The sequence below is a fragment of the Thamnophis sirtalis genome, unplaced genomic scaffold, assembly GCF_051295495.1.
Source record: "Thamnophis sirtalis isolate CommonGarterSnake01/CBP01778 unplaced genomic scaffold, rThaSir2_p1.2 scaffold_11, whole genome shotgun sequence".
NCBI lineage: Eukaryota > Metazoa > Chordata > Lepidosauria > Squamata > Natricidae > Thamnophis > Thamnophis sirtalis.
This window is the reverse complement of record NW_028261391.1, coordinates 65,812,622-65,839,484: the sequence shown is the minus strand read 5'-3', so window position 1 is coordinate 65,839,484 and position 26,863 is coordinate 65,812,622. Positions and strand designations below refer to the sequence as shown.

General features: G+C 41.0%; 1 protein-coding gene across 1 annotated transcript in view; it reads left to right on the top strand.

Annotated features, from left to right (window-relative positions):
- The first annotated feature begins 2,224 nt into the window (after positions 1–2,224).
- CUNH10orf90 (chromosome unknown C10orf90 homolog) overlaps positions 2,225–26,863 on the top strand; it is a 92,238-nt gene continuing 67,599 nt past the window's right edge. Inside the window, exons 1-2 of the mRNA XM_087725974.1 lie at positions 2,225–2,306; positions 13,088–14,150. Of these exons, the coding sequence (XP_087582100.1) occupies positions 13,115–14,150 (1,036 nt within the window). The 5' untranslated portion in view covers positions 2,225–2,306; positions 13,088–13,114. The remainder of the gene's footprint in view (positions 2,307–13,087; positions 14,151–26,863) is intronic.

Below are 26,863 nucleotides of genomic sequence, written 5' to 3'. Positions count from 1 at the left end.
CGCCCTGAGTCCCGCAGGGAATAGGGCGGCATATAAATAAAATGAAACTTAACCTAACCTAAAACCTAAACCTAAAGCGCGCGTAATCATAGATATCAATATGTGACCCAACTCCATCCCCCTGGTAACCCCATCCCATAGTCCAATCCGCACATCCTTCAGGTGTCATGTGGGAGACGTCTCCAAAAAGCATCATCAAGTTGGTATGCCGGACAGTTGGCCTCGGTGGCAAATCCACTATCTGCAGCACGCGTAGTAGATGGTGAGAACAACTCCCTTTTTACAATCACTCCTGCACTGAACACTTCCCCACCCAAATACTATGCCCCCCCCTCCCTGTTTCAATGGCAGCTGAAAGAAGTAGCCAAGCAGAGGCTGCCATGCAATTTTTTATATAATTATTTGGAAATAATGGCATTTAATCCTAAATATTGATAAAATTATACGGCATTACATTAATTTATGAGATAACCTTAATCTACTAATTAATTCAACTAATACGTTAATCTACTGAATGTTTTGGTCCTGACCTGAAGGAAAAGATAAGTCAGATATTGGATCCGTTTCAATTTTATTTCCATACTCGCAGGATCATCTGCTTTAAAAGTTTCCTGACATAAATCAACACAAAATGGTTGTTCCTTGTTGTTCAGGGTCGAATGGTATCACAAGTGTCATGGTAACATGTAAACATTCCATCTTCTGTTAGGCTTTGAGGACAATTTCTGGCATTGTAGTAGAAGAGTAAAAAATAATTTTGCCTGCTTAGAAAGATTAAGGTTTTTAACAGTGAACTCAGCTTCCTTTGAGCGCACAATTTATTTTGTTTGGCACCTAAATCTTTACTGAAATCTGATCCATGACATTTGTTTATGGTAAGACTTTTTGTTTATGTTGTTTTCTTGTTTATCTTATGTAGAAGACATATGATGAGCCGAGGTGGCGCAGTGGTTAGGGTGCAGCACTGCAGGCCACTTCAGCTGACACCTAATCTGCAGTTCAGCGGTTCAAATCTCACCGGCTCAAGGTCGACTCAGCCTTCCATCCTTCCGAGGTGGGTGAAATGAGGACCCAGACTGTGGGGGCAAGTTGCTGACTCAATTTGCTAAAAATTTGTAAATCACTTAGAGAGGGCTGAAAGCCCTATGAAGCGGTATATAAGTCTAAATAATAAATAAATAAATATAAACCAGTAATGTCCATGGAGGATAGGGTCAAAAAATATTGGTCAGATCACACAGAAACATACACATATGTACATGCCTGCAACCTTGTTGCTGACACAAACTGTTTAAAATTACATTACAGTCCCAAAAATAAATGTTATATCTCGGAGTGTTGGCCACTATCCTTAAATACTTGCAGTTTCAAGACAGTAAATAACCTGGTTTGGGAGAATGATGACAAAAAAAAGAGGTGAATTGTGTTTAGCTTTTTGTACTTTGGAGAAAATGTAAGAAGTGTTATAAACATGTGTAGCATCACTTTCCATGGTAATTTTCTTATACTTTTAATTTAATTTATTTTTAAATGTAATCCATATCTCATTTTTAAAAGGAATGTATTTATTTAATAAGAGAAGTAATTTTATTTTACACAAACAAAGTCTTGCGAACTGGTCGGATAGCTGATAAGTATATAGAAGATGCTATTGAGGACAGCTGAATAAGATAGCCCACCTCAACTGAAAAAGGTGGATCCCTCTGCTGCTTGAAGACTATGTGAATTTTGACCCTTTCTGTAATGCTTAAGCACAGCTTCTCCCCTTCCTTTTATTATGCCTATTGACATGGTGTGATGATTGCCACTTTTGACTTTAATATCTGGGATGGGTAAGATTTAAAATCTGAAAGCTGCAACTGATTATCCTGACCTTACAAAAGGCTGCAGGAGGCCATTGGTTATGCTATCAGAGACTGGTTGTTGCTGAATTTCTTTCACTTAAGTTTTAACAGGTTTTAAAGATAGGAATGTGAGTTGAAGGTTTCCCAAGGTTAAAGTGCTCTCATTTATCCCAGGAAACTCAGAATAATTTGATAGAAGCACATTTGCTTTTATTTCTAATTATTGTATAAGTAAACAAAGATAATATTTAATGTTTTAGGCCCTGGCATCTTTAATAGTGGTTCTTTGATGTATATAAGCGAACTTTATTTTACTGCATGATCATCTGATTGAAAGTAACCTTTTATTTATTACCTTTTCCTCTAGAGATAAGAGAAAATTGCTATGGTGTTAAAAATGGGAGAAAATGCAAAGCTATTCAATTTAGTAAAGCAACGAATAAAGAATCAACTTTGACCCAGGTACAAAACGCTGTTTCAATTCAATCTTCTAATCAGTAAATGGTATAGAAAAATATTTTGAAAATGGATATTTACATGTCTTTAGCATGTTGCTCTTTGCTTTGTGCTTATTCAAAATTCACTTAATTAGCAGAAAAGTCATATAAAGTGATGGCTAAGATATTGCTATTGTTTGCAATGTATCTGTTAATACATACACTTGGAAAAGTCTTATGCATCTTTAAAGAAAAATGCCTTTGTGAAAAGCATTCTTGGTCCAAGGTTAGATGTTTCCCCCACCCCCCCAGAATATGGATTACATGTCATAAAACGTAAGTCCATTGGGCTTACCATATTTCATAGAAGTTGCTATAGTTCACCTGATAAATGCCAAATATTTTATTTGACCTTAGAATGTTACTAACTTCTCAAGGCTTTTTGGGATGTAATTTTAAAGCGGAGTCCCATGGCCAAGAATCTCTATTATGCAGGATAAAACACTATGTCATTATACACTATAGTGGCCTATAGGATACTATATAATGTAATAAAACTCCTATAACAGTATAATAAAAAGTGCATAAAATCCACCTGGTGGAATTAGGCCTCTCCTCTCCCCACAGAGTAATAAGAACCAACAGAATCAGTGAAACAACAGAGAAGGAACAAACTGCTTCTTCATGTGTAGATGGTTTTTTTCCTCCTTTCATAGAGGAACCCCAAAGGTGCTTTTTCAGGGAGCAACTCAGGGGTGGGTTTCAACCGGTTCGCGGAGGTCCCTGCGAACCAGTTGGTCGCCGAACCCGGAAGTAAGTAACTTCTGGGAACGGCGAAGCCCCCCCCTGTGCCCGCGCACGCCCATGCGCCCGCACCCGCTCCTTACCCGGTTTTGACGAATTCTGCGCTTCCACGCATGCGCAGGACGCATACAGGAGCAGCTGGAGCATCGCACAGACGCTAGTACACATGCGTGCGCTGCACGCATGCGCAAGGACGCCGCCGGCCTCGTTCCAACCAAACCGGTTGGAATGGGGTGAGAAACCCACCCCTGGAGCAACTGGACTTTCTTGTTTTTTCTTTTGAAGATGTTTTGCTTCTCATCCAAGAAGCTTCTTCAGCTCTGACAGGATGGTGGAGAATGGAAGGATTTATATTCCTTGCAGACAGCTGGTCATTTGCATCCTTTTAAAGGATCATTGAAGCACTTGGAGGTTTATCTGTGTCCTTAGGGTCCCCTGAGTTGTGTTCCTAATTCCTGTAGTTTGCAATTTTTTCTTTCCTACCCCCCCCCCCATCATTCCAAGGGTGTTCATCCCAAATTATATAGCTAAAGGTCTGTAGAGATTCTCAGTCATCCAGGTCATGGTTGTCTGAAAGCTGCTAATGCATACTGAAACCTGTTCATAGGGCTATTTCAGAGGTGGGTTTCAAAAGTTGTTCGAACCTACTCTGTGGGTGTGGCCTCCTTTGTGGGAGTGGCTTGCCACCCATGTGACTGGATGGGAGTGGCTTGCCACCCATCTGACCAGATATGAAGATGCCGACGACACTTGTCAGAACCACCTTAAATTACCTCACACACAGCACTGGCATGCAAAAGAATATGATGTAAACTTGTTTCTTAAAAGGCATCTTTGGTTTGCGTTAAAACAACTTCAACACACGCAATGTTCTGATTGCACCACAAACGCAGTAGTCATCCTTACCTTTCACAGAGGCACCGAGTTTTATAAATATGAGCATGATAGTGTAGGATAATCATATCCAAGGACCAATGGTGGGTTTCAAAACATTTTGGAACCTCTTCTGTAGGTGTGGCCTGCTTTCCGGGTCCACTGGTGGAACCTCTTCTAACCGGTTCGGTAGATTTGATGAACCAGTTCTACCGAATAGGTGCAAACTGGTAGGAACCCACCTCTGCTACAGACTATTATAAAGAGAGGAAGAAGATTAAAGGTGCTATTACCATTAGTTTACGGATTTTTTTTTCCTCACCCACCATCTTACTCCTATTACCGCTCACATGGAAGCTGCTAGGATGAGCTTATTCCCTAAAAGCTGGGAGTAGTGGCTTTAAAACATTATTCCGGTGAAATAATTTGTAGTAGGGGCAACTACAACACTTTTTTTTAAAGCTACCAAGCAGTGAGGGATTATCCTATCACGAATTTGTTGTTCTCTTTTTTGTCTCAAAGCCTTTCAGGATGGGAATCTTTATGGCCCCTCTCTTAACCTAATGGCCCAAACAACTATTGTTTATTGTAAAAACCGCTGACAGACAGCAGGCAGTATAAATAGTTTGACAAAATAAAGTAACTAAACATGCAGTGACAAGATATCAGCTTTTTACTCTTGTGTTCTTCAAGTAATAATTTCTAGGAAGCCTAGCTTTGTTTTATTTACTTGTTTTCTTACCTTGTGCTGAGTGGGTGAGTTTTGAAGCAGTGATTTGCTGGCAATCTCAGAGGAGGTATTGATGAGACAGTAAAACACCCGCACAATTTTCTTGGCAAAAGTACCAATGGGGTTGCCACTGCCTTCTTCCAGGAATTGGAGAGAAAGAGAGTGAAAAAAAAATACTTTCCAATCTAGCCCGTGGTCCTGGAATTCCCTTTTATGTTTTAAGTAGGTTTTTGTTTTTGAGCCAGGATGAAGTTAGTTCTGTGTTGCTACTTGCTGAGGTCATTGCTAATAAGACTGCACTCTGAGTAAGATAGAGAAGATGATAGCGATGGGCCATGACCCATCAAAACCGCGGTCCACTAAAGCGCGCCCGATTAAAGCGCGTACGTGACGTCATCAGCAGCGCGACAAATACGACCGCGGAGAAAAAAAGGGCGCTTTAAAAAGCGCTTTTAAAGTAAGCCAATTCACGTAAAGGTAAGGGTTAGGTTTAGGGTTAGGTTAAGGGTTAGCGTTAGGTTTAGCGTTAGGTTAAGGGTTAGGTTTAGGGTTAGGTTTAGGGTTAGGTTAAGGTTTAGGTTTAGGGTTAGGTTTAGGGTTAGGTTTGGGGGGGTTAGGGTAAGGTTTTCGCGTTAATTTTAAGTTTACCGCTCACAGCGTGCTGTTTTCGTCGCGCTGTGATTATGTCACGTATGCGCTTTCGTCGAGCGCGCTTTAGTCTACCGCGGTTTTGTGGTGGAACCGCGATGGGCATGATGTTGATTCAACTGCATAGTAGAGACTGAAACTATTCTCTTTTACTGCTACTTTATAGTCTATAAGTCTATTGTCATCCTGCAGCATTTTAGTACTGGATCTTACTCTGGCCCACATAGATGGCACATCAATCCCCTAAAATGAGCAACGCATGACAATTAGCAATAGCAATAGCAGTTAGACTTATATACCGCTTCAAAGGGCTTTCAGCCCTCTCTAAGCAGTTTACAGAGTCAGCATATCGCCCCCACAGTCTGGGTCCTCATTTCACCCACCTCGGAAGGATGGAAGGCTGAGTCAACCTTGAGCCAGTGAGATTAGAACCGCTGAACTGCAGATAACAGTCAGCTGAAGTGGCCTGCAGTACTGCACCCTAACCACTGCGCCACCTCGGCTCTTGAGTTCAAAGTTTTTCCACTGCCACTCTGGATTATCTTACTGTGTTGGGAATGCTTTACCTCCATCATTAGATCTCGAAATGAATTGTACATCTATGGGTACATAAAAACATTTTGTGATGTGGGTTAATCACTAAAACTTCTTGTAAGTAATGCATTATTTGTATATGTGCCTTTTGGGCTTATATGCCATTCCAATTATTCCTCCTTCTGACCATTTACATATTTGATTTGATAACTAAAATTTTAAAATACCTAAGCATGTTATCCTATGCCCAACCACCTCGGTGACAATTAAAAAACTGAAGCAAAATTCTAAACTAGAAGAAGGGGGAAATTTATGACATGCCTTCATGGTCTGTTGGGAATTAAACTTTTAATTGCCTTCCTAAAATCTAGCAGGGTTGGGCTGTATACAGGTAGTCCTCAAATTATGATCATAATAGAGCCTGCCCATTATGGTTACATGATATTTATTAAGTGAGGCACCTGCGTGGCAGAGGTGGGTTCCTACCGGTTCGCACCTATTCGGTAGAACCAGTTCGTCAAATCTACTGGACCGGTTAGAAGAGGTTCCACCAGTGGACCCGGAAAGCAGGCCACACCTACAGAAGAGGTTCCAACATTTTTTGAAACCCACCACTGACTTCCATGCTTCGATGCCAGAGTTTCTGAGCCAACATGACTGGAGGAGGAATTCTGGGAGTTGAAGTCCACAAGTCTTAAAGCTGTCAGGTTTGAAGACCCCTAGTTTTTTTTCTAAAGGGTTAGGGGTGCAAGATCTTGTAACTTGACAGCTTTAAGACCTGCATGCTTCAATGCCAGAGTTTCTGAATAGCTACTTGGACCAATCTAAGTACTAATTCATAATTTCATATCCGGTCACATGGGCGGCAAGCCACTCCCATCCGGTCACATGGGTGGCAAGCCACTCCCACAAAGGAGGCCACACCCACAGGGTAGGTTCGAACAATTTTTGAAACCCACCATTGCTGCGTGGTCACCTCACTTAATGTCTCCAATCTCCACTCTCCCTGATGCAGACATTAAGTGACTGTATTAATCATTAAGCAAAACACGGGCTATCTCAGGGGTAAGACAGACCCTGGGAGGCCTAGAATAGATCCAGGATTCCCTGCCACTGACTTCCCAAGTACTCCCCTACCCACTGAGGCACCTATGCTGTTTCCCACTCCTTGAAATCCCCACAGGTCTTGGGCCTGCTTCAGCCCCCCCCCCCCCCGCTCCCCCCACATAAGCTTTGGGCTTGCTTCCAACTCAGCCACTCTGTTACAGAAAATCAGGAGATTCGGACTGCGAGATCAAGGAAAAGCTTTATTTTGGCCAAAAGGTTCAGACAGTGTAAACCCACATTTTTGTCTGAACGAGGTTCTTAGGGAGAAGCGTGTTCTTATAACTTCCTCAAAACAGCTAACCCGGAAATGTGCTAAATCGTTTCTATTGGCTAGGCTCCTTATTGCTAGGCAGAAAAGCATGCAGGAAGCGCTAGTTTCATACTGGCTTTTGTGGTTAAACTCTATGTCTGATTCGCAAGCGAGACTTGGCCTACTTACAGCAGGCGTTGCGGTTCGACATTTGAATTTCCTGAGTTCAAACTTCCTGTTTTTCTTCAAGACTAGAAAATGTATAATGAGCTAGAAGGTATAAACGTGCCCCCCCCAAGAGATTGTCTAGTCTGATGCCGTATCATGTCCACTCTTATGTCCAAATCTCACTTTATGTCCTGCCTTAACTCAGCCACCTCAGGAGCCTCAAGCTAGTTACAAAAGCTACCGCCACACACAAGACTGTTGTAGCTGGCAGGCTTCGTGACCCGACAAATGTGCGCACGACAAAAGCGCGCCAACAAAACCGCGCCCACAAAAGCGCAATTTAAGTTAAGGTAAGAGTTAGGGTTAGGGTTAGGGTTAGGGTTAGGGTTAGGGTTATTAGGTTGTTATTAGTTGTTTGTTGAAGGCACGCTTTTGTTGGCGCGCTTTTGTTGGTGCCTTCTCCACGCATTCATCAGCGCAATTTCAACCTCACGGTTTTCTCACTGTGGTTTCGGCGGTGCGCTTTTGTCAAGCGCGCATTTGTTGGTGAACCGGCAGGCTTCGCTTACTTCGCACTCAGCCACTCAACCACACTGACACTTGTGGGACTCAGCCTGTTACTCAGCCTGTTCCTTAAGGCCCCAGTAGCACCCAGCTTAACCTCTCTGATTTTTAAGCTTGAAAGACAGGTATCTGGTCGATGTGACGCAAAATTCAGCTTTTTTTTTACAGAGATAGCTTTGTGACAACCTTGTGCTGTTCTGCAAGCAGGTGGTAAACCTGTACAGGGGGTCTATTTTTAAGAGGCTACATGTTTCTGTTCTTAAATGGGGGAAATGTTAGAAGCTACCTGTACAGTGGCACATACATGTCCTGGGTATAGAATATAAAATAATTCCTCTGTACATGAAAATCACAAGTATATCCAAATAAAATTGACTTTGTTATTGCTAAAAGGAGATGGAGAAACTGAATTCAAAGCCATGGGTAGGTGACAGTGGTGGGTTTCAAAAATTGTTCGAACTTACTCTGTGGGTGTGGCCTCCTTTGTGGGAGTGGCTTGCCACCCATGTGACCGGATATGAAGATGCCAACAACACTTGTCAGAACCACCTTAAATTACCTCACACACAGCACTGGCATGCATAAGAATAGGATGTCAACTTGTTTTTTTAAAAGGCATCTTTGGTTTGCGTTAAAACAACTTCAACACACGCGATGTTCTGATTGCACCACAAACGCAGTAGTCATCCTTACCTTTCACAGAGGCACTGAGTTTTATAAATATGAGCATGATAGTGTAGAATAATCATATCGAGGACCAGTGGTGGGTTTCAAAAAACTTTGGAACCTCTTCTGTAGGTGTGGCCTGCTTTCCGGGTCCACTGGTGGAACCTCTTCTAATCGGTTCGGTAGATTTGGTGAACCGGTTCTACCGAATAGGTGCGGAACCCACCTCTCATAGGTGATTACTTGGAAACAGATCAGTAAGCTGCTCATGTGCCAAGTCCAAGTTAAGGTAAATAATCAGACTAGGAAGAATATTGGTGCCTTTGAACTTTGATGTTGGTGGAGATTCCTTAGAATACAGTGCACAGCAGTGGTGGGTTGCTTATCCCGTTCCAACCGGTTCGGTTGGAACGGGGCCAATGGCATCCTCGTGCACGTGCGCAGCTCACGCATGGGTCTTAGCGCTTGCGCGATGGTCCAGCTGCTGGCGGAGAATCGCGCAGGAGCTGTATGTGCCATGCGCCCATGTGGAAGCGCATAAGCCTTCAAAGACCAGTAAGGAGCACGGGCAGGTGGGTGGGCCCTTCGCCGTTCCCAGAAGTTACTTACTTCGCCGACCAACCGGTTCGCGGGACTGCTGCGAACCGGTTGAAACCCACCCCTGGTGCACAGGCAAGAAAACTGATGGATCATTGAATAAATCAATTCACCTGAAGCACAAATGACCAAGCTCAAATTAGCCTATTTCAGACAGGCGATTAACAATGGTTAACAGTGAACAAATGGGAAATAATTTGTCAACCTGAAGTATTACACTTTTATTGCAGGTCAGTCCGATTAAGCAATCTGCCTTCCATGTTGGTTAACTTTGCAGAAAAACAGTTCTATTTTTTTTTCATAAGGAATCCTGCTTTCTTTGGAAAGTGGTGTTGTTCTTACTTTTAAAAGTTTGTTGTGCCATAATGACATTTCTTGTCCATATGGGTAACAGAAAAAAAATCACAATGAACTCATAATCAATGAGCCTTCTTATTATTGCATGCTGGTTTCTTTGAACAGGCAAGTTTAGAAGAATCTTTACAATTTGCTAAGGAAAAGGTGGTAATATTCATGAAGGAGAAAAAATCCCCCCCCCCCATTGAATATGTTTTTTCTCACTGTAGTTCTCTAGGGATCATAGCCTCTGGGCATAACCCACTGAGGAATTCTCAAGAACAAGTCCTAACAGAGTAAATTGGGGTGACCTCGTTTTTTCCACTGGATTGTACTATAAGGGAGAAAACTGGAGCTGTATAATTTAACATGAGAATTATTCCACTTTGCCTCACTTTATTTGGCTGTTACATAGAACAAAAGTGTATTCTCATTCTAAGATTTCTTATTCAAAAAAATTCTTTGCAACCAATTTTGATGTTGATTATTCTCCAGCAAATTTCTGACTAACACAACCATCAAGATTTTATGATCTGTACTTGGCATACGGTGATCTTTCATTTGATTTGGCCTTTTTCTTATAACTTTATGTAATTCTATGGTTTTCATACGTTTACGCTTAATGGTGGTGCTGTGGTCCTCTGTCGATGTACAGGGTGGGGCATAACCTTTTCCTAGGGGGTCACAGCAACACTTGTAATAACAACACAAATAATTCATACACCATTCGAAAGCCCATCAAAAACTGAGTTTATTGACACGATTTAATAGTCAGTATGACCACCATTAGCCCTTCGAACAGCATTCAAACGAGGTGGATAAGAACACAACAAATCTTCAAACAGTTCCGTTCGATTTTCCAGATTTTCCAACACAGTTTCCAAATTCATTCTCAAAGTTTCAACCGAAAGAAATTTAACATTTAATAGCTCATTCAATTCAGTTTTTTTATGGGCTTTAAAATGAGGTGTCGCGGAAGTTGTAAACTGCTGTCGATCTTGCTGTGACCCCCTAGGAAAAGGTTATGCCCCGCCCTCTGGAAAATCTGGAAAATCGAACGGAACTGTTTGAAGATTTGTTGTGTTCTTATCCACCTCGTTTGAATGCTGTTCGAAGGGCTAATGGTGGTCATACTGACTATTAAATCATGTCAATAAACTCAGTTTTTGATGGGCTTTCGAATGGTGTATGAATTATTTGTGTTGTTATTACAAGTGTTGCTGTGACCCCCTAGGAAAAGGTTATGCCCCACCCTGTATTAGCTAAGTTATTTACTGAATCCAAAATTTATTTTGCTTAGCAAGACAGTTAAGTGTATTTTGCCCCATTTTGCAACGTTCTTGCCATGGTTGTTAAGTGAATCAAAACAGTTGTTCATAACATAGCTGTTAAGTGAATCTCGCTGCTTGTTCCATAGGGCCGGAGCAGCAACAGAGAAGGCCCTACTCCGAGGCGTCGCCAGCCGGCATTGTCCAGCTGATGGCACCCGGAGAAGGCCCATCCTGTGCGATCTAATCCTAGTTAGATGAAATTTTATGTTCTACCCAGTTAGCTTTATTTTCCATTGTAGGACAAATGTGTGTGGCATATGAAAATATAGAAAAATACAGAAAATATTTTAAAGTAATTTGCTTTGTTTAGATCAGTGTTTCTCAACCTTGGCCACTTGAAGATGTCTGGACTTCAACTCCCAGAATTCCCCAGCCAGCATTTGCTGGCTGGGGAATTCTGGGAGTTGAAGTCCAGACATCTTCAAGTGGCCAAGGTTGAGAAACACTGGTTTAGATCAAACACTGTGATTGTCATAGTTAGAAAACTGATTTTAAATCATGTTGAAAGAGTCGGGACAAATATCCCCCTGCTCATCCTTTGTGTCACCAAGATGTGATAAACAGTAAACAATCTATATATATTTTACAAGCACAATGGAAGAATCGTATATCTTTCTTCCTCTGCAAGTCATTTTTGATGCTTTTATGCAACTTCATTGGACCAGCTTCCCCAAAAATGCTGCATAGAATGTAGCAGGCCACCTATGTAACGTAATTCATTTTGCAAGGCACTTGAAGCTTAAGTGCTTAAAGTGCTTTAATATTTCAGGACATCGGCATGAAAACACAGGGTGGCATAGATTATAATCTGCAATTGACAGTTACATTGTTGGCATTTACATTGTTAACCAAACCCAGGGCTGCATATCCAACTGAATGGATCAATTAATCATTCAAAATAACAGTTCTACGAAACGTGTAATTTGCACGTAAAATTGTATTTTCCTTCCTCCTTTCACAGGCCTCTGTAAGTGAATTTTGCACATTTCTGTTTTAGAAATCACATAAAATGAACTGGGGGAAGAAATATAACGAGGCACAATGTAAAACTAGTGTAGATTTCATCATAATTTTTTTCTTTTTTTGGGGGGGGGGTTCAAAAGTTTTATTTCTTTTAAAACAAACATTTCATCATTCCTCACTCAGTAAGACATTGGAGTACAATTTTTTGTGTGTCAAAATAGTTCTAGTTTACCACCAAATTCTTTTTTTTTAAACAGAACTTTTTTATTTTTCTTTAAAAAAAACACAAATATGTCATCATTTGTCAATCATTAAGACATTGAAGTACAATTTTTTTGTGTGTGTGTGCCCCTCCCTCCCTCCCCCCACCCCCCCTCCTCCTTCCCCCCCCCCCGACTTCCCAGAACCCGTACACGGTATGGATTTTTAACTAACACAGTCTAAAATCTATTGAGAAAAAAGAAATAAAGAAATTAATGACATTCTAGATTGACCTTAGCTTCTTCTTACTGAACTAACTTTTAACAGTTTAAATCATTTCTGATCTTAAGCATAGGCTAACTGGAATTTCTTAGTCCCGTATTTATTTTGTATATAGTCAATCCATTTTTTCCAGTCTCGTTTATATATCTCATTTGAATGATCTTTGAGATATGCCGATATTTTAGCCATCTCGGCTAAGTTTGTTACTTTCAATGTCCATTCTTGGATTGTAGGCAAATCTTCCTTCTTCCAATATTGCGCCACCAACAGTCTTGCTGCAGTTATCAGGTGCAGAATCAAATTAGTCTCTACCACTGTAAAGTCAGTACATATACCTAGTAAAAATAACTGAGGAATAAACTTTATCCTTCTTTTAAAAACATTTTGCATGACCCACCCACATGCAAAATGTTTACCACCAAATTCTTGTCTAGCCTAATGTATACCGCTCCCTCCCTCCACCCTCCCCCCCAACCCCCTCCTCCTTCCCCTCCGACTTCCCAGAACCCGTACACGGTATGGATTTTTAACAAACACAGTCTAAAATCTATTGAGAAAAAAGAAATAAAGAAATTAATGACATCTCTACATTGATCTTAGCTTCTTCTTGCTGAGCTAACTTTAAACAATTTAAATCATTTCTGATCTTAAGCATAATTTTTTTCGATGTAATTTTTTTTCCCTATGTACATTTTCCCCTCTATGTTTCCGGTTTACAGCACGTTACTTATTTGCATTCTTTTCCTCTGCAGGACTCCCTTCCATTGCAAAATGCAAAAATGATTTCATCTATTCTCATTTCACAGACGATTGATGAAAATAAATCAAGAGCAAATAAGACTGCTTTCCCTGTGCGGTCTGTAATCACCCAATCTGATGTGTATCACATGAACCAATCTTTGGCTAATCATAACTCAGTCAACATTAATAGAGCATTCGTATTTCTTCCAAGAAAATTAGGATTTCAGGCAACTTCGGAGGACAATGTATTTAACAGCAAAGAAGAGAAACCATGGCATAACCAGAGGAAAGGGTTTGCTTCCATCACAATCACTGCTAAGCGAGTTGTTCCACCTTCAAACAATACAATTCAGGCAAATACTTTTGAGTATTGCTTGGAATGCCAGGAAAAAAAGCAGCTAATAACAACGGTTCCCACTTCAGATGTAACTGGCTTACGCAAACTCTCCGAATCTTTGCATTCTCAAGTTAATGACCAAAATCGAAGTGTTCGTGAAATAACGGATTCTGAGTCTTGTCTGCAGAGCTACAAGAGGCAATCTGAATGGATTTCTAGCCCCCCAAAGAGAATGATCCTCCCGGATAACACTCTTTCTTTCACGTCAAGTGTTCACCTCACTATTTCCCAACAGTGTCCAAAAACAATATATTATGTAGACAAGTCTCTTTTGGTACCAGTTGATCAACTTCTGACTGATACTCAAGAAATGCATTGGTCAGTCGTGTCTTTTCGTATAAATTGCAGTTCTCAAAAGACAACACCAGATGGAGTGGATAGTTTAGCTAATGGGAAGTTAATCACAAAAGTACTTAAGTTCCCAGAGGTTCGGGAGACATCATTCAAAGCAATTTGGAATGCAGATCTCCAAGATATTTACTCGGATAAAAACCAGAGACTGGAAATTGAATCTTTAGGAACCGAAGATTTCTGGAAAAATCCCCCTCCATCTGGGTCAGTTCTGACCAGCCCTCAGGAAGTTGATAATTTAAGACAATTAAGGAACAATGATATATCTTCAAGTGATAATCCCATGACATTACCTGGTTACATCCCTCATTGGACCTACTATAAAGGTAAGTAGGTTAAAAGGATCTTAACATAACATATGAGATATCAAAGGCTGTCCAAATATTTATTTATTATGGGTTTATCGTGGCAGAGGCTCATTTTTTCTAGTTTCTTCCAAGAAACTAGAGGGTTATGAAAGTTACAGGATAAGAGCCGAGGTGGTGCAGTGGTTAAATGCAGCACTGCAGGCTACTTCAGCTGACTGTAGTTCTACAGTTCGGCTGTTCAAATCTCACCGGCTCAGGGTTGACTCAGCCTTCCATCCTTCCAAGGTGGGTAAAATGAGGACCTGGATTGTTGTTGGGGGCAATATGCTGACTCTGTAAACCGCTTAGAGAGGGCTGAAAGCCCTATGAAGCGGTATATAAGTCTAACTGCTATTGCTATTGCTATTTTTTGGCATCTTGTTCATCCTTCTGTTCCATGCAGAAATAAACATCTCTGACAGGTGGTTCTCCCTTATCCAATAACCTCCAGGAAAAGGGAATTCCCAATTGTTCGAGGCACTTTAAAAGGCACCTGGAAATTCTTTCTAATGTTCGTCTTGAATCTCCTTTCTTTTAATTTCAACTTGATTGATTCCCCTTTGGAATCTAGATTTCTTATCACCCTGGAAGCTCTCTTTTGAACTCTCTCTAGCTTCTCATTGTTCTTTTTAAAATGCAGTGCCCAGAATTGGAAATGCTACTCTACATGGGGTATAATACTTGCAGAGTACAAAGAACCGATTGCTTTTATTAATGCAGCCCTCTGGTTTTATTCGCTTGGATATTATGAATCTGAGAACCATTCAGGAAATCTTACGTTTGCTATTTAATTATTGATTCATTAGTATTTCAACATTACCTTTATTTGAGCATTTCTTTTCTATCTACAAATACCGGGGTGTCCAAGTGTACAGGAAGTCCTTGACTTACAACCACAATTGAGCCAAAACTTTCTGTTGCTGTGAAACATTTGTTAAGTGAGTCCTATTTTATGACCTTTCTTGCCACAGATGTTAGGTGAATCACTGCAGTTGTTAATAATATGGATGTTAATTGATTCTAGTTTCCCCATTGGCTTTGCTGGTCAGAAGCTCACAAACGCTGATCACATGGCCCCAGGACACTGCAACCATCGTAAATATGAATCATCCAAGCATCCAAATGTTGATCATGTAACCATAGCAGTGGTGGGTTTCAAAAATTGTTCGAACCTACTCTGTGGGTGTGGCCTCCTTTGTGGGAGTGGCTTGCCGCCCATGTGACTGGATGGGAGTGGCTTGCCGCCCATGTGACCGGATATGAAGATGCCGACGACACTTGTCAGAACCACCTTAAATTACCTCACACACAGCACTGGCATGCATAAGAATAGGATGTAAACTTGTTTTTTAAAAGGCATCTTTGGTTTGCGTTAAAACAACTTCAACACACGCAATGTTCTGATTGCACCACAAACGCAGTAGTCATCCTTACCTTTCACAGAGGCACTGAGTTTTATAAATAGGAGCATGATAGTGTAGAATAATCATATCCAAGGACCAGTGGTGGGTTTCAAAAAAATTTGGAACCTCTTCTGTAGGTGTGGCCTGCTTTCTGGGTCCACTGGTGGAACCTCTTCTAACCGGTTCGGTAGATTTGACGAACCGGTTCTACCGAATAGGTGCAAACTGGTAGGAACCCACTTCTGAACCATAGGGATGCTGCAACAGTTGTAAGTGTTTTAAAAAATCCTTTTTTTCAGTGCTGTTGTAACTTCGAACAGACACCAAATGAACTCTTGTAAGTCGGAGACTACCTGTACAAGAGAGTAGGTTCTCAGAATCAAAGCGCTAAAATATAAAGTGGTCCTAATGTTATTATGCAAGGTCTATTGATCCAAATACAAGTTATATAGCCACAGCTGCTAAAGCAGCAACTAGAAAGGAATAATCATCTTAAAATTTAAAGATAGCGAATATTCCCATGCCCGGAGAAAGTTTTGTATAATTATATGTGGAAATGATATTGGGAGACAGGAAGAAGAGCTGCAGATTAGACAATCACCCTGCAAAAGTTATCCCAATCCATAGAAGCAGAGGGAAATATTTTCTGAAGAGTAAGAGTAAAGGAGAGAGGCTTGCAAGATGGATATTAGCTCTTTGAGATAGTCCAGAAAAGAAGAGCACCAATGAATATTAGCTCTATTTTTATTATAAGTATACATTAACAGAATCTTTAAATTCCTCTCCTTTTATACCTTCCATTCCCCAGAAAACTAGAAAGGGTCCCTTCTGACACACTTCCCATGCCCCCCCTCTTCTTCTGTGGACTGGGATACCACTTGCACAATGGTTTTCTAGTCTGTGATCGTTTTTCCCTCCAAGGTCATTCCCACATATTACTACACTTGGCAGACCAATGACCTCTTGCATTCTCCCTGCCCAGTCAGAATAGGCTCTAAAAAGTTGGGGAATTCATCAGAAATGCATAATAACATAGAAAAATAAATGAACATTTCATACTGTTTAACAAAATGTCTAATGGAACATGAGAGGCCCATATTTAGTGTAGAAATGGGGATTCGAATACTCTGGGTACTCTAGTTAATGTCACAATCCAGGCTGAAGCACTCTATTATGTATTTACATTTTACATCAACTCATGCTCCCTTTAGCTATTTTACCCATCTGAAAGCCAAAATTATCCAAATTTGCTTGGATTTCCTGTGGCTGTGGTACAGAGGTGGGCTCCTACCAGTTCGCACCTATTCGGTAGAACCGGTTCGTCAAATCTACCGAACCGGTTAGAAGAGGTTCCACCAGTGGACCCGGAAAGCAGGCCACACCTACAGAAGAGGTTCCAAACATTTTTTGAAACCCACCACTGGTCCTTGGATATGATTATTCTACACTATCATGCTCATATTTATAAGACTCAGTGCCTCTGTGAAAGGTAAGGATGACTACTGCGTTTGTGGTGCAATCAGAACATTGCGTGTGTTGAAGTTGTTTTAACGCAAACCAAAGATGCCTTTTGAAAAACAAGTTTACATCCTATTCTTATGCATGCCAGTGCTGTGTGTGAGGTAATTTAAGGTGGTTCTGACAAGTGTCGTCGGCATCTTCATATCTGGTCACATGGGCGGCAAGCCACTCCCATCCTGTCACATGGGTGGCAAGCCACTCCCACAAAGGAGGCCACGCCCACAGAGTAGGTTCCAACAATTTTGGAAACCCACCACTGCTGTGGTACTTCTTTCTATGTACCATTAAAACACTTGTGTCCGTAACCTTTACTATGCAAAATGGTGCACTTGTAAGACAAAGTCAAGGAACCTCACATGGGCTCATTTACATAATGCATCCAAAATCCGTGACTCCGACCTCCCATGGATTGAAATTTGGCAAATGTTGCAAACCATTTTATAACACAAAAAAAATGATCTTAACGCATTTTATGACGTAATACAAAATGTCATAAAACATATCCTGTGATCAGCTCCTGATGTTGGGCTAAGCTATATAATTCAACATGGGCTGAGTATCTTCCTGAATTTTAAGATCTTTCCAAGTACACTTGGGAGCCCTGTAATTGGTGAAGGCATTGAGCAATCTGGTAAGGAAAGTCTCTCTGAAACAATGACCCGACATTGTTTGTCTATTATGTTTAAAAATGAAAGTCAAAGTATTGCTCTTAGCACAATACTTACTTGGGAATGTGTGCATAGGGACTAACCCACAACGTGCCGATGAAACAAGCCAGAAAGGATCACATCTAGTAGCCATTACTTCAGTGGTGGGTTTCAAAAATTGTTGGAACCTACTCTGCGGGTGTGGCCTCCTTTGTGGGAGTGGCTTGCCACCCATATGACCAGATGGGAGTGGCTTGCCGCCCATGTGACCGGATATGAAATTATGAATTAGTACTTAGGTTGGTCCAAGTAGCTATTGAGAAACTCTGGCATTGCAAGTCTTAAAGCTGTCAAGTTACAAGATCCTTGCACCCCTAACCCTTTAGGAAAAAAAACTAGGGGTCTTCAAACCTGACAGCTTTAAGACTTGTGGACTTCAACTCCCAGAATTCCTCCTCCAGTCACGTTGGCTCAGGAACTCTGGCATTGAAGCATGCAAGTCTTAAAGCTGTCAAGTTACAAGATCCTTGCACCTCTAACCCTTCAGCAGTGGTGGGTTTCAAAAAAAATTGGAGCCTCTTCTGTAGGTGTGGCCTGCTTTCCGGGTCCACTGGTGGAACCTCCGGTAGATTTGACGAACCGGTTCTACCGAATAGGTGCGAACTGGTAGGAACCCACCTCTGCATTACTTTCAGTTGTCTTTGTGTTACTTACAAACAGTTCAACCAGCTTTTGAAAAATGAGGCATGAAGCAAAACTATAAAGAACAGTTTGCTGGAAAAACAGAAAACATGCAGAGTGAATTTAGGTAGGTAATACAGTATTGACTTTCACAGGAAGTAAAAAAAAATGTGCTAGGGAAATCAAAAGGCAAGTCATGTTCTTTCTTTCTTGAGTTAGAAACAGTCTGAATAGAATGATTGGTCAGCTGTATTATTTATAGGTTCCCTACAGTGATCAGTATCATACCCTGTAATTCTTTTGTTTGTAGCTGGGTTTGAAAGAACCATATGTTTATTATTTGTTTTAACAATGTTGACACAATGTTTGCAACTATAAATCCTTGCTGCAGCCCATCATATAATTGCTGAACTTGTTATCTCAGTGGTGGTTCTGTTTGACCCCAAATGTTAAACATTGTTAAAAGAAATCTTGTGAGTGCAGAACTATTTCTTACCCATAAGCATAGTTTTGGAAGTTTTAAAAAGATTTTCCTTTTTCTTTTCAAATCTTACTTTATTTGGGAGGTTGCCATTAAAAAAAAACAAGCAGGAAAGGAAACAATAATTAAAGACAGGAGTTTTAATTCTGCAAGAAATGTTTGCTGCTTAAAAAGCTAATTCCATAATGGAACGGATTAAAAGATAGTTCTACTAAGCTTTATTCACAATAAAATTTATTAAAAGAAGCTGTTATGGTCTTTTAGAGAATTGAATTATATAGTTAATCTGGGGCTGCATTTGTCTCCAAATTTGTAAGTTCTGAAAATTCAAAATAGCCAAATAAAAATCATTTCTGCGGTGCCGACACCATTTTTCTTTTTCAGACAAAATAAGGAGATATCCAGAGGCATCATATTGCCATTATGCAAACGATGTAAATTATGCAATAGACATGAGTCATGCCATGTGTTAAGAAATAGGCATGGAGGGTCTAGGAATGTTTTTTATTGTTATAGGGTAGAATAAAGCCTGCACCATTTTTTATCTGCACTATATGATACCAAACAGAATCAAGATAGGTTTATCTTTAGTTTCTTTCTCATGCTTTTTTCTTTCTCGGGATGGAGTAATTTTTTTCTACCAGTCCTTTTTTAAAGGGTTCACTCATCCCTTTCTCATTTCCAAAGCCATTCTTTCATATCAACTCTGTTACCATAGTCACATCCCCCGGCTGCACGTGAAGATACATCCCGAAATTCATCGTGAAGTGATCCCTGTCCTGTTTTTGTTGGGCAACTACCACTGGACAGTCCAATGTGCAGGAAGCAAATAATCTTTTGCATCCTGGAGTTTATTGTAGGTCAATATTATTTGTGGGAGTGGCTTGCCACCCATGTGACCGGATGGGGGTGGTTTGCCGCTCATGTGACCGGATATGAAGATGCCAACGACACTTGTCAGAACCACCTTAAATTACCTCACACACAGCACTGGCATGCATAAGAATAGGATGCAAACTTGTTTTTTAAAAGGCATCTTTGGTTTGCATTAAAACAACTTCAACACACGCAATGTTCCGATTGCGCCACAAACGCAGTAGTCATCCTTACCTTTCACGGAGGCACTGAGTTTTATAAATAGGAGCATGATAGTGTAGAATAATCATATCCAAGGACCAGTGGTGGGTTTCAAAAAATGGAACCTCTTCTGTAGGTGTGGCCTGCTTTCCGGGTCCACTGGTGGAACCTCTTCTAACCGGTTCAGTAGATTTGACGAACCGGTTCTACCGAATAGGTGCAAGCTGGTAGGAACCCACCTCTGAACTTGTCCCTGGTTATCTTCAGGTGTATTGATCCCTAATATATTTTGTTATATGGGTAGACTTGACTTACCGTTCAAAGTTACAATGGCACTGAAAAAAGTGAAACACCGTTTTTCATCGTTACAACCTTTGCAGCATCCCCATGATCATGTGATGCAAAGGTCAGCTGCAATTGGCTCATGTTTATGAGGGTTGCAGTGTCCCAGGGTCATGTGATCACCTTTTGCAACTTCCTGACAAGCAAAGTCAATGGGGAAGCCAGATTCACTTAACAAGTGGGTTACTAACTTAATTAGCTGCACTGTTTCACTTAACTGTGAATCAGTAGCTGTGGCAAGAAAGATCGTAAAATGGGGCAACAATCACTTAACAAACGTCTCGCTTAACAGCAAAAGTTTTGGTTGTAAGTCAAGGACAAGCTGTAGTTTGAAAAAGTATTTATCAGTAAGGAATATAAATGGACTGGGGGGAGCTGAGAAGCATCTGCCTCCACGGAAATTGTGAATGTTGGTTTTGTTTTTAATATGTTGTCTTTGTCTCTTTTCCCCCCTTTCCCTTGTCTTTTGTGAGCCGCCCGGAGTCCTCCGGGAGTGGGCGGCATACAAGACAGACAGACAAACAAACAAACAAACAAACAAATAAATAAATTAAGTAAGGGCATTTCTTCACGAACTAGCATATGATACAGGATTTCTCATTTTTTCCAACAAACCCACATTTCATTGGAAGTTTGGAGCCAATCTATGTTACAGAGTATACCTATTCTCACATGTCTATCTGGGTAACTCAGTATCCTTAAGGGAATAGATGGGTACCAAGGGGCCGGCAGGCTGCGACTGCTCCTGGCCATGACCACCCCCAAGGGCTGATGATCTTCACTGGGGTTTATATTTGGGGTAGGGCTTATATTATGAGCATCCTGAAAAATCATACCAGTGTTTATTCTCTGGTTGGGTCTTATTTTCAGGGAAACACAGTCCCTTGCATGTTACTATTGCATAGAGCAAGATATTTAATGAGGTATTGGGAGCCGAGGTGGCGCAGTGGTTAGGGTGCAGTACTGCAGGGCGCTTCAGCTGACTGTTATCTGCAGTTCAGTGGTTCTAATCTCACCGGCTCAAGGTTGACTCAGCCTTCCATCCTTCCGAGGTGGGTAAAATGAGGACCTGGATTGTTGTTGGGGACAATATGCTGACTCTGTAAACCGCTTAGAGAGGGCTGAAAGCTCTATGAAGCGGTATATAAGTCTAACTGCTATTGCTATTGTTTTTTGGCTTATTTGTGGAGTAGTGTTTTGTTTGTTTATTAAATTTATATGCCACCCATCTTGCTGCCTACTGTAAGGCATATATTTCTTTAATTTCTACATTGCATTCTGTGCAGAGACTGTTTTTTATTATTTAGTATTATAGACAAAATTAAAATAAAAAGTTAACAAATTGATTTGTTAACCATTGCGTCCTATATAAACCTGTCCCGATCTAACTTATTTATTCTTTCTATAATCACTGTTACATAAAACAAACCTATTTTGTGCAAATTTTGATAAATCCATTTAAGTCAGTGTCTCTTCCAATTTTCATATTCTAGCCCAAGCTGTGGAATTCCTCTGATCTGCAAACAAACAGCTGTTAATGCCTTTAAAATCACTTCAAGTGTATTATAGCCGTCATGACATTTCATTTGTATTTTCTCAATTGCTGTCTTTTTCTTTCAGTAGGCTAAGCTGGGAGACTGATAGGATTGTTTACCCTTTTGTTTGAATAGATCTATCTGACCCTGTTTTTGAAATTATTTAGCTGAAGTATAAGGATCAAATCTGCTTTTTGGGATACCAATGTCATAAGTATGCAACTATTTATTTCTGTGTATGTTTATTGTTATTTTGTTATAAAGGTATAAATCAGGGGTGGGTTCCAGCTTCTGTTACTGCCAGTTTGCTCAGGGATGTACTTGCATGCGCAATAGTAAAAAAAAAATGCTTCTGCACATGCGCAGAAGCAAAAATACAAGATGCCAGCACTTATGGTGCCGCCGATAAACTGGTTCAGGGACGTAGCAGGCCGAATTACTACCTACCCAGCTGAACTGGTAGGAACTCACCCAGTTGTGGGTTTCAAAAATTTTTGGAACCTCTTCTGTAGGTGTGGCCTGCTTTCTGGGTCCACTGGTGTAACCTCTTCTAACCGGTTCGGTAGATTTGACAAACCGGTTCTACCAAATAGGTGCGAACTGGTAGGAGCCCTCCTCTGGACTCATCCCTGGTGTAAATATAGTATTTAAACGAAAACTTTCAATGTTTTAAGACACAATAAATTAAACTGAATGTCAGTCTTCCCTACTGATATCACAGTATCACTATCCATGATAATTGACATTGTTCTTCCTGTCTGAAATTATCCTTGAGAACCAATAAATCAAATTTCTTTTCACCTGCTTATGATTATTCCAGAGGTGGGTTCCTACCAGTTCGCACCTATTCAGTAGAACCGGTTCGTCAAATCTACCGAACCGGTTAGAAGAGGTTCCACCAGTGGACCCGGAAAGCAGGCCACACCTACAGAAGAGGTTCCGACATTTTTTAAAACCCACCGCTGGTCCTTGGATATGATTACTCTACACTATCATGCTCATATTTATAAAACTCAGTGCCTCTGTGAAAGGTAAGGATGACTACTGCGTTTGTGGTGCAATCAGAACATTGCGTGTGTTGAAGTTGTTTTAACGCAAACCAAAGATGCCTTTTAAAAAACAAGTTTACATCCTATTCTTATGCATGCCAGTGCTGTGTGTGGGGTAATTTAAGGTGGTTCTGACAAGTGTCGTTGGCATCTTCATATCCGGTCACATGGGCAGCAAGCCACTCCCATCCGGTCACATGAGCAGCAAACCACTCCCACAAAGGCGGCCACACCCACAGAGTAGGTTCAAACAATTTTTGAAACCCACCACTGGATTATTCATATGGATAAGTCATATGGATAACCTACTTAATCTAAAATCTGACATCTTTTCTTCTTTAAATGTTTTTTTATAGCATGATATTTCACTTTCCCCCCCTCTATGTCCTTAAGACCGGCATTATCTTGCCCCAACTATAATTTAGGTGACTTTATTCTGCCATTTTCCAAACTGCAACATACTTGATAGCTGCAAAACATTTAAGAGAGCCAACAGAGTCATTATAAGATATCATTATGCTGGCAGCTCTTTCTATTGCCACAGCAAGAACTGAATTTCACTAAATATTGTTGCAGCATTTTTGTTGCTGATTCAGGAGATCCCAGTTTGTTAGCAACTAAATATCTAAAACTTCAGTATCCCTCAGGGCTTGGCTGTTTCTGTAATAATAACAGTAATCAAGATTCCCTAGATATTGCACCAACTGGTAACTCAAAAGCAATTAGATTTCTAGAAACTGAGTCAACTATTGATCATGACACTGAAAGGATGCTTAAAAAATAAACGCCCCGAAATGAGTAATTCTTGATTTTATTTCCTCAAATTAAAAAGTTCATTTTTAACAATAGAAGTTTAGCAACATTTTTAATGCTTCGGTTGAGTAATACTGGATCAAAATGTTTCCTTAGGAAGTGTTGAAGAACGGTCAGTTACTGAAATAAAATTGCTTTAGTTTTAGAAAATCTTTAAAGAAAATCTGGAATAGATATCAGAGGGCATGGAACTGTGGGCAAACAGGAGTATCCCCACCATTGCTCGTTATTGGTTGCGATGGGAAAAAGGAATATTAGGGGTTAGAGTTCTACAACATCTGGAAGGCCACAGTACCCTATATCGGTGACCCAACAAATGTGTGCTCGACAACAGCGCGCTGACGAAACCGCGACATCATCAACACGCCCACAACAGCGTGCCGACAACAGTGCACCGACAGAAGCGCGGTTTAAGTTAAGGTAAGGGTTAGGTTCAGGGTTAGTTTCAGGGTTGGGTTTAGGGTTAGGTTTAGGGTTAGGTTCAGGGTTAGGTTGAGGGTTAGTTTCAGGGTTAGGTTTAGGGTTAGGTTTAGGGTTAGGTTTAGGATTAGGTTCAGGGTTAGGTTCAGGATTAGGTTTAGGGTTAGGTTTAGGGTTAGGTTCAGGGTTAGGTTCAGGGTTAGGTTTAGGGTTAGGTTTAGGGTTAGGTTTAGGGTTAGGTTTAGGGTTAGGTTTAGGGTTAGGTTTAGGGTTAGGTTTAGGGTTAGGTTTAGGATTAGGTTCAGGGTTAGGTTTAGGGTTAGGTTTAGGGTTAGGTTTAGGGTTAGGTTTAGGGTTAGGTTTAGGATTAGGTTCAGGGTTAGGTTCAGGATTAGGTTTAGGGTTAGGTTTAGGGTTAGGTTCAGGGTTAGGTTCAGGGTTAGGTTTAGGGTTAGGTTTAGGATTAGGTTCAGGGTTAGGTTCAGGATTAGGTTCAGGGTTAGGTTCAGGGTTAGGTTTAGGGTTAGGTTTAGGATTAGGTTCAGGGTTAGGTTCAGGATTAGGTTTAGGGTTAGGTTTAGGGTTAGGTTTAGGGTTAGGTTTAGAGCACGCTTGTGTCGGGCGCTGTTGTTCGGCGCGCTTCTGCACGCATTCGTCGGTGCGATTTCGACCTTGCGGTTTTCTCACCGTGGTTTCGCCGGCGCGCTTTTGTCGAGTGCGTATTTGTCAGTGAACCATTGAGAACCTCTTTGCCCAGATACAACAGATATAGTGTATCATATCTCTAAGGGCTTTTCTGCCTTGCTCTATCCCCCCTCCCAGACCGCTTTTAAAAGGCAGTAGTAAATGATACCACTTTATACTCAGTTCCTTCCCCCTTTGTAAATGCCCCTCTGACATTTGAGCACATTTCCTTGCTGCAATTTTGAAGTACGCTTTCCCCTCTTACGTTGCCTCGAGCAGTCTTGTCTGTTTTGACAAGTGCACTTTTTACGTCGCTCCAGGCTATCCTTAGCACTTTATTGGCTGCTCTGCAGAGGCAGAAATGGGCCTTCAACTTGAGCCATGGCGACCAAAGTCTTTAATCTCTTGCAGAGCTACATTTACCAGGAATGTTATGGTAGCTCAATGGTTATATTTGCTTCGTAAAGAGAAGGTGTTTGTTTGAATTTCAATGCCACAGTCATGGATCCCTAATTTTGGACACCTTCTGTGAGTTCATTTGAGGTAGCCTGCTTCAAAATGTTTTGATCTATGGCGCATTATTTCATCCAATTAAAGTTTACCGAATCAATAGCAATAGCAATAGCAGTTAGACTTATATACCGCTTCATAGGCCTTTCAGCCCTCTCTAAGCAGTTTACAGAGTCAGCATATTGCCCCCAACAACAATCTGGGTCCTCATTTCACCCACCTCGGAAGGATGGAAGGCTGAGTCAACCTTGAGCCGGTGAGATTAGAACCGCTGAAGAGCCAAGGTGGCGCAGTGGTTAAATGCAGCACTGCAGGCTACTGCTAGATCAGCAGGTCAGCGGTTCAAATCTCACCGGCTCAGGGTTGACTCAGCCTTCCATCCTTCCGAGGTGGGTAAAATGAGGACCCAGATTGTTGGGGGCAATATGCTGACTCTCTGTAAACCGCTTAGAGAGGCCTGAAAGGCCTATGAAGCAGTATATAAGTCTACTGCTATTGCTATTGCTATTGCTATTGCTATTGAACTGCAGATAACAGTCAGCTGAAGTGGCCTGCAGTACTGCACCCTAACCACTGTGCCACCTCGGCTCATGAATCAGAGTATTAATAGTATGTAGATCAATGTTCTTTGCCATTGATGAAAATATTTGGAAATAATATTATTTCCTTTCTATCCGTTTTTAAACCAACTTTGCTTCAAGTAAACAAAGGTAATGTAGTAAACATGCTTATCCATTAAGAATGCTAATTATTTTAAACACTGTGCCTTAGTTGTATGTGCCTGGATTCCAACTTGAAAGTCTCTCATCAAATACTTTATTTTCCTTCAGTACTTATTATGGTTTTAAAATTAGAATTCAGGCACACATAAAATGTAACCTTAAACGAAATCTCATGCGATACACGAATTCTGTAATAAACACATAGGCCCTACTGGAAATTCCATAAAGCAGCAGGTCCTAGATCCTGGAGAGCAGAAATTTGCCCCCATGTCACCTTTACGATTCTGTCAGCCAAATACACACACACACACACACACACACACACACACACACACACACACACTTTTCATCTGGGTGACCAGAGATTTTATCTCCTGTAGTAACCTTAGCTAGATAGCAGTATAAAAACGTACGCTGTAAGAATATGCACTCTAGCATTTCAACCTCCCTAGATTTGCACAGCAAAGTCTCTTGGTGCTTAAAGGACAGAGGTGGGTTCCTACCAGTTCGCACCTATTCGGTAGAACCGGTTCGTCAAATCTACCGAACCGGTTAGAAGAGGTTCAACCAGTGGACTTGGAAAGCAGGCCACACCTACAGAAGAGGTTCCAAAAATTTTTTGAAACCCACCACTGGTCCTTGGATATGATTATTCTACACTATCATGCTCCTATTTATAAAACTCAGTGCCTCTGTGAAAGGTAAGGATGACTACTGCGTTTGTGGTGCAATCAGAACATTGCGTGTGTTGAAGTTGTTTTAACGCAAACCAAAGATGCCTTTTAAAAAACAAGTTTACATCCTATT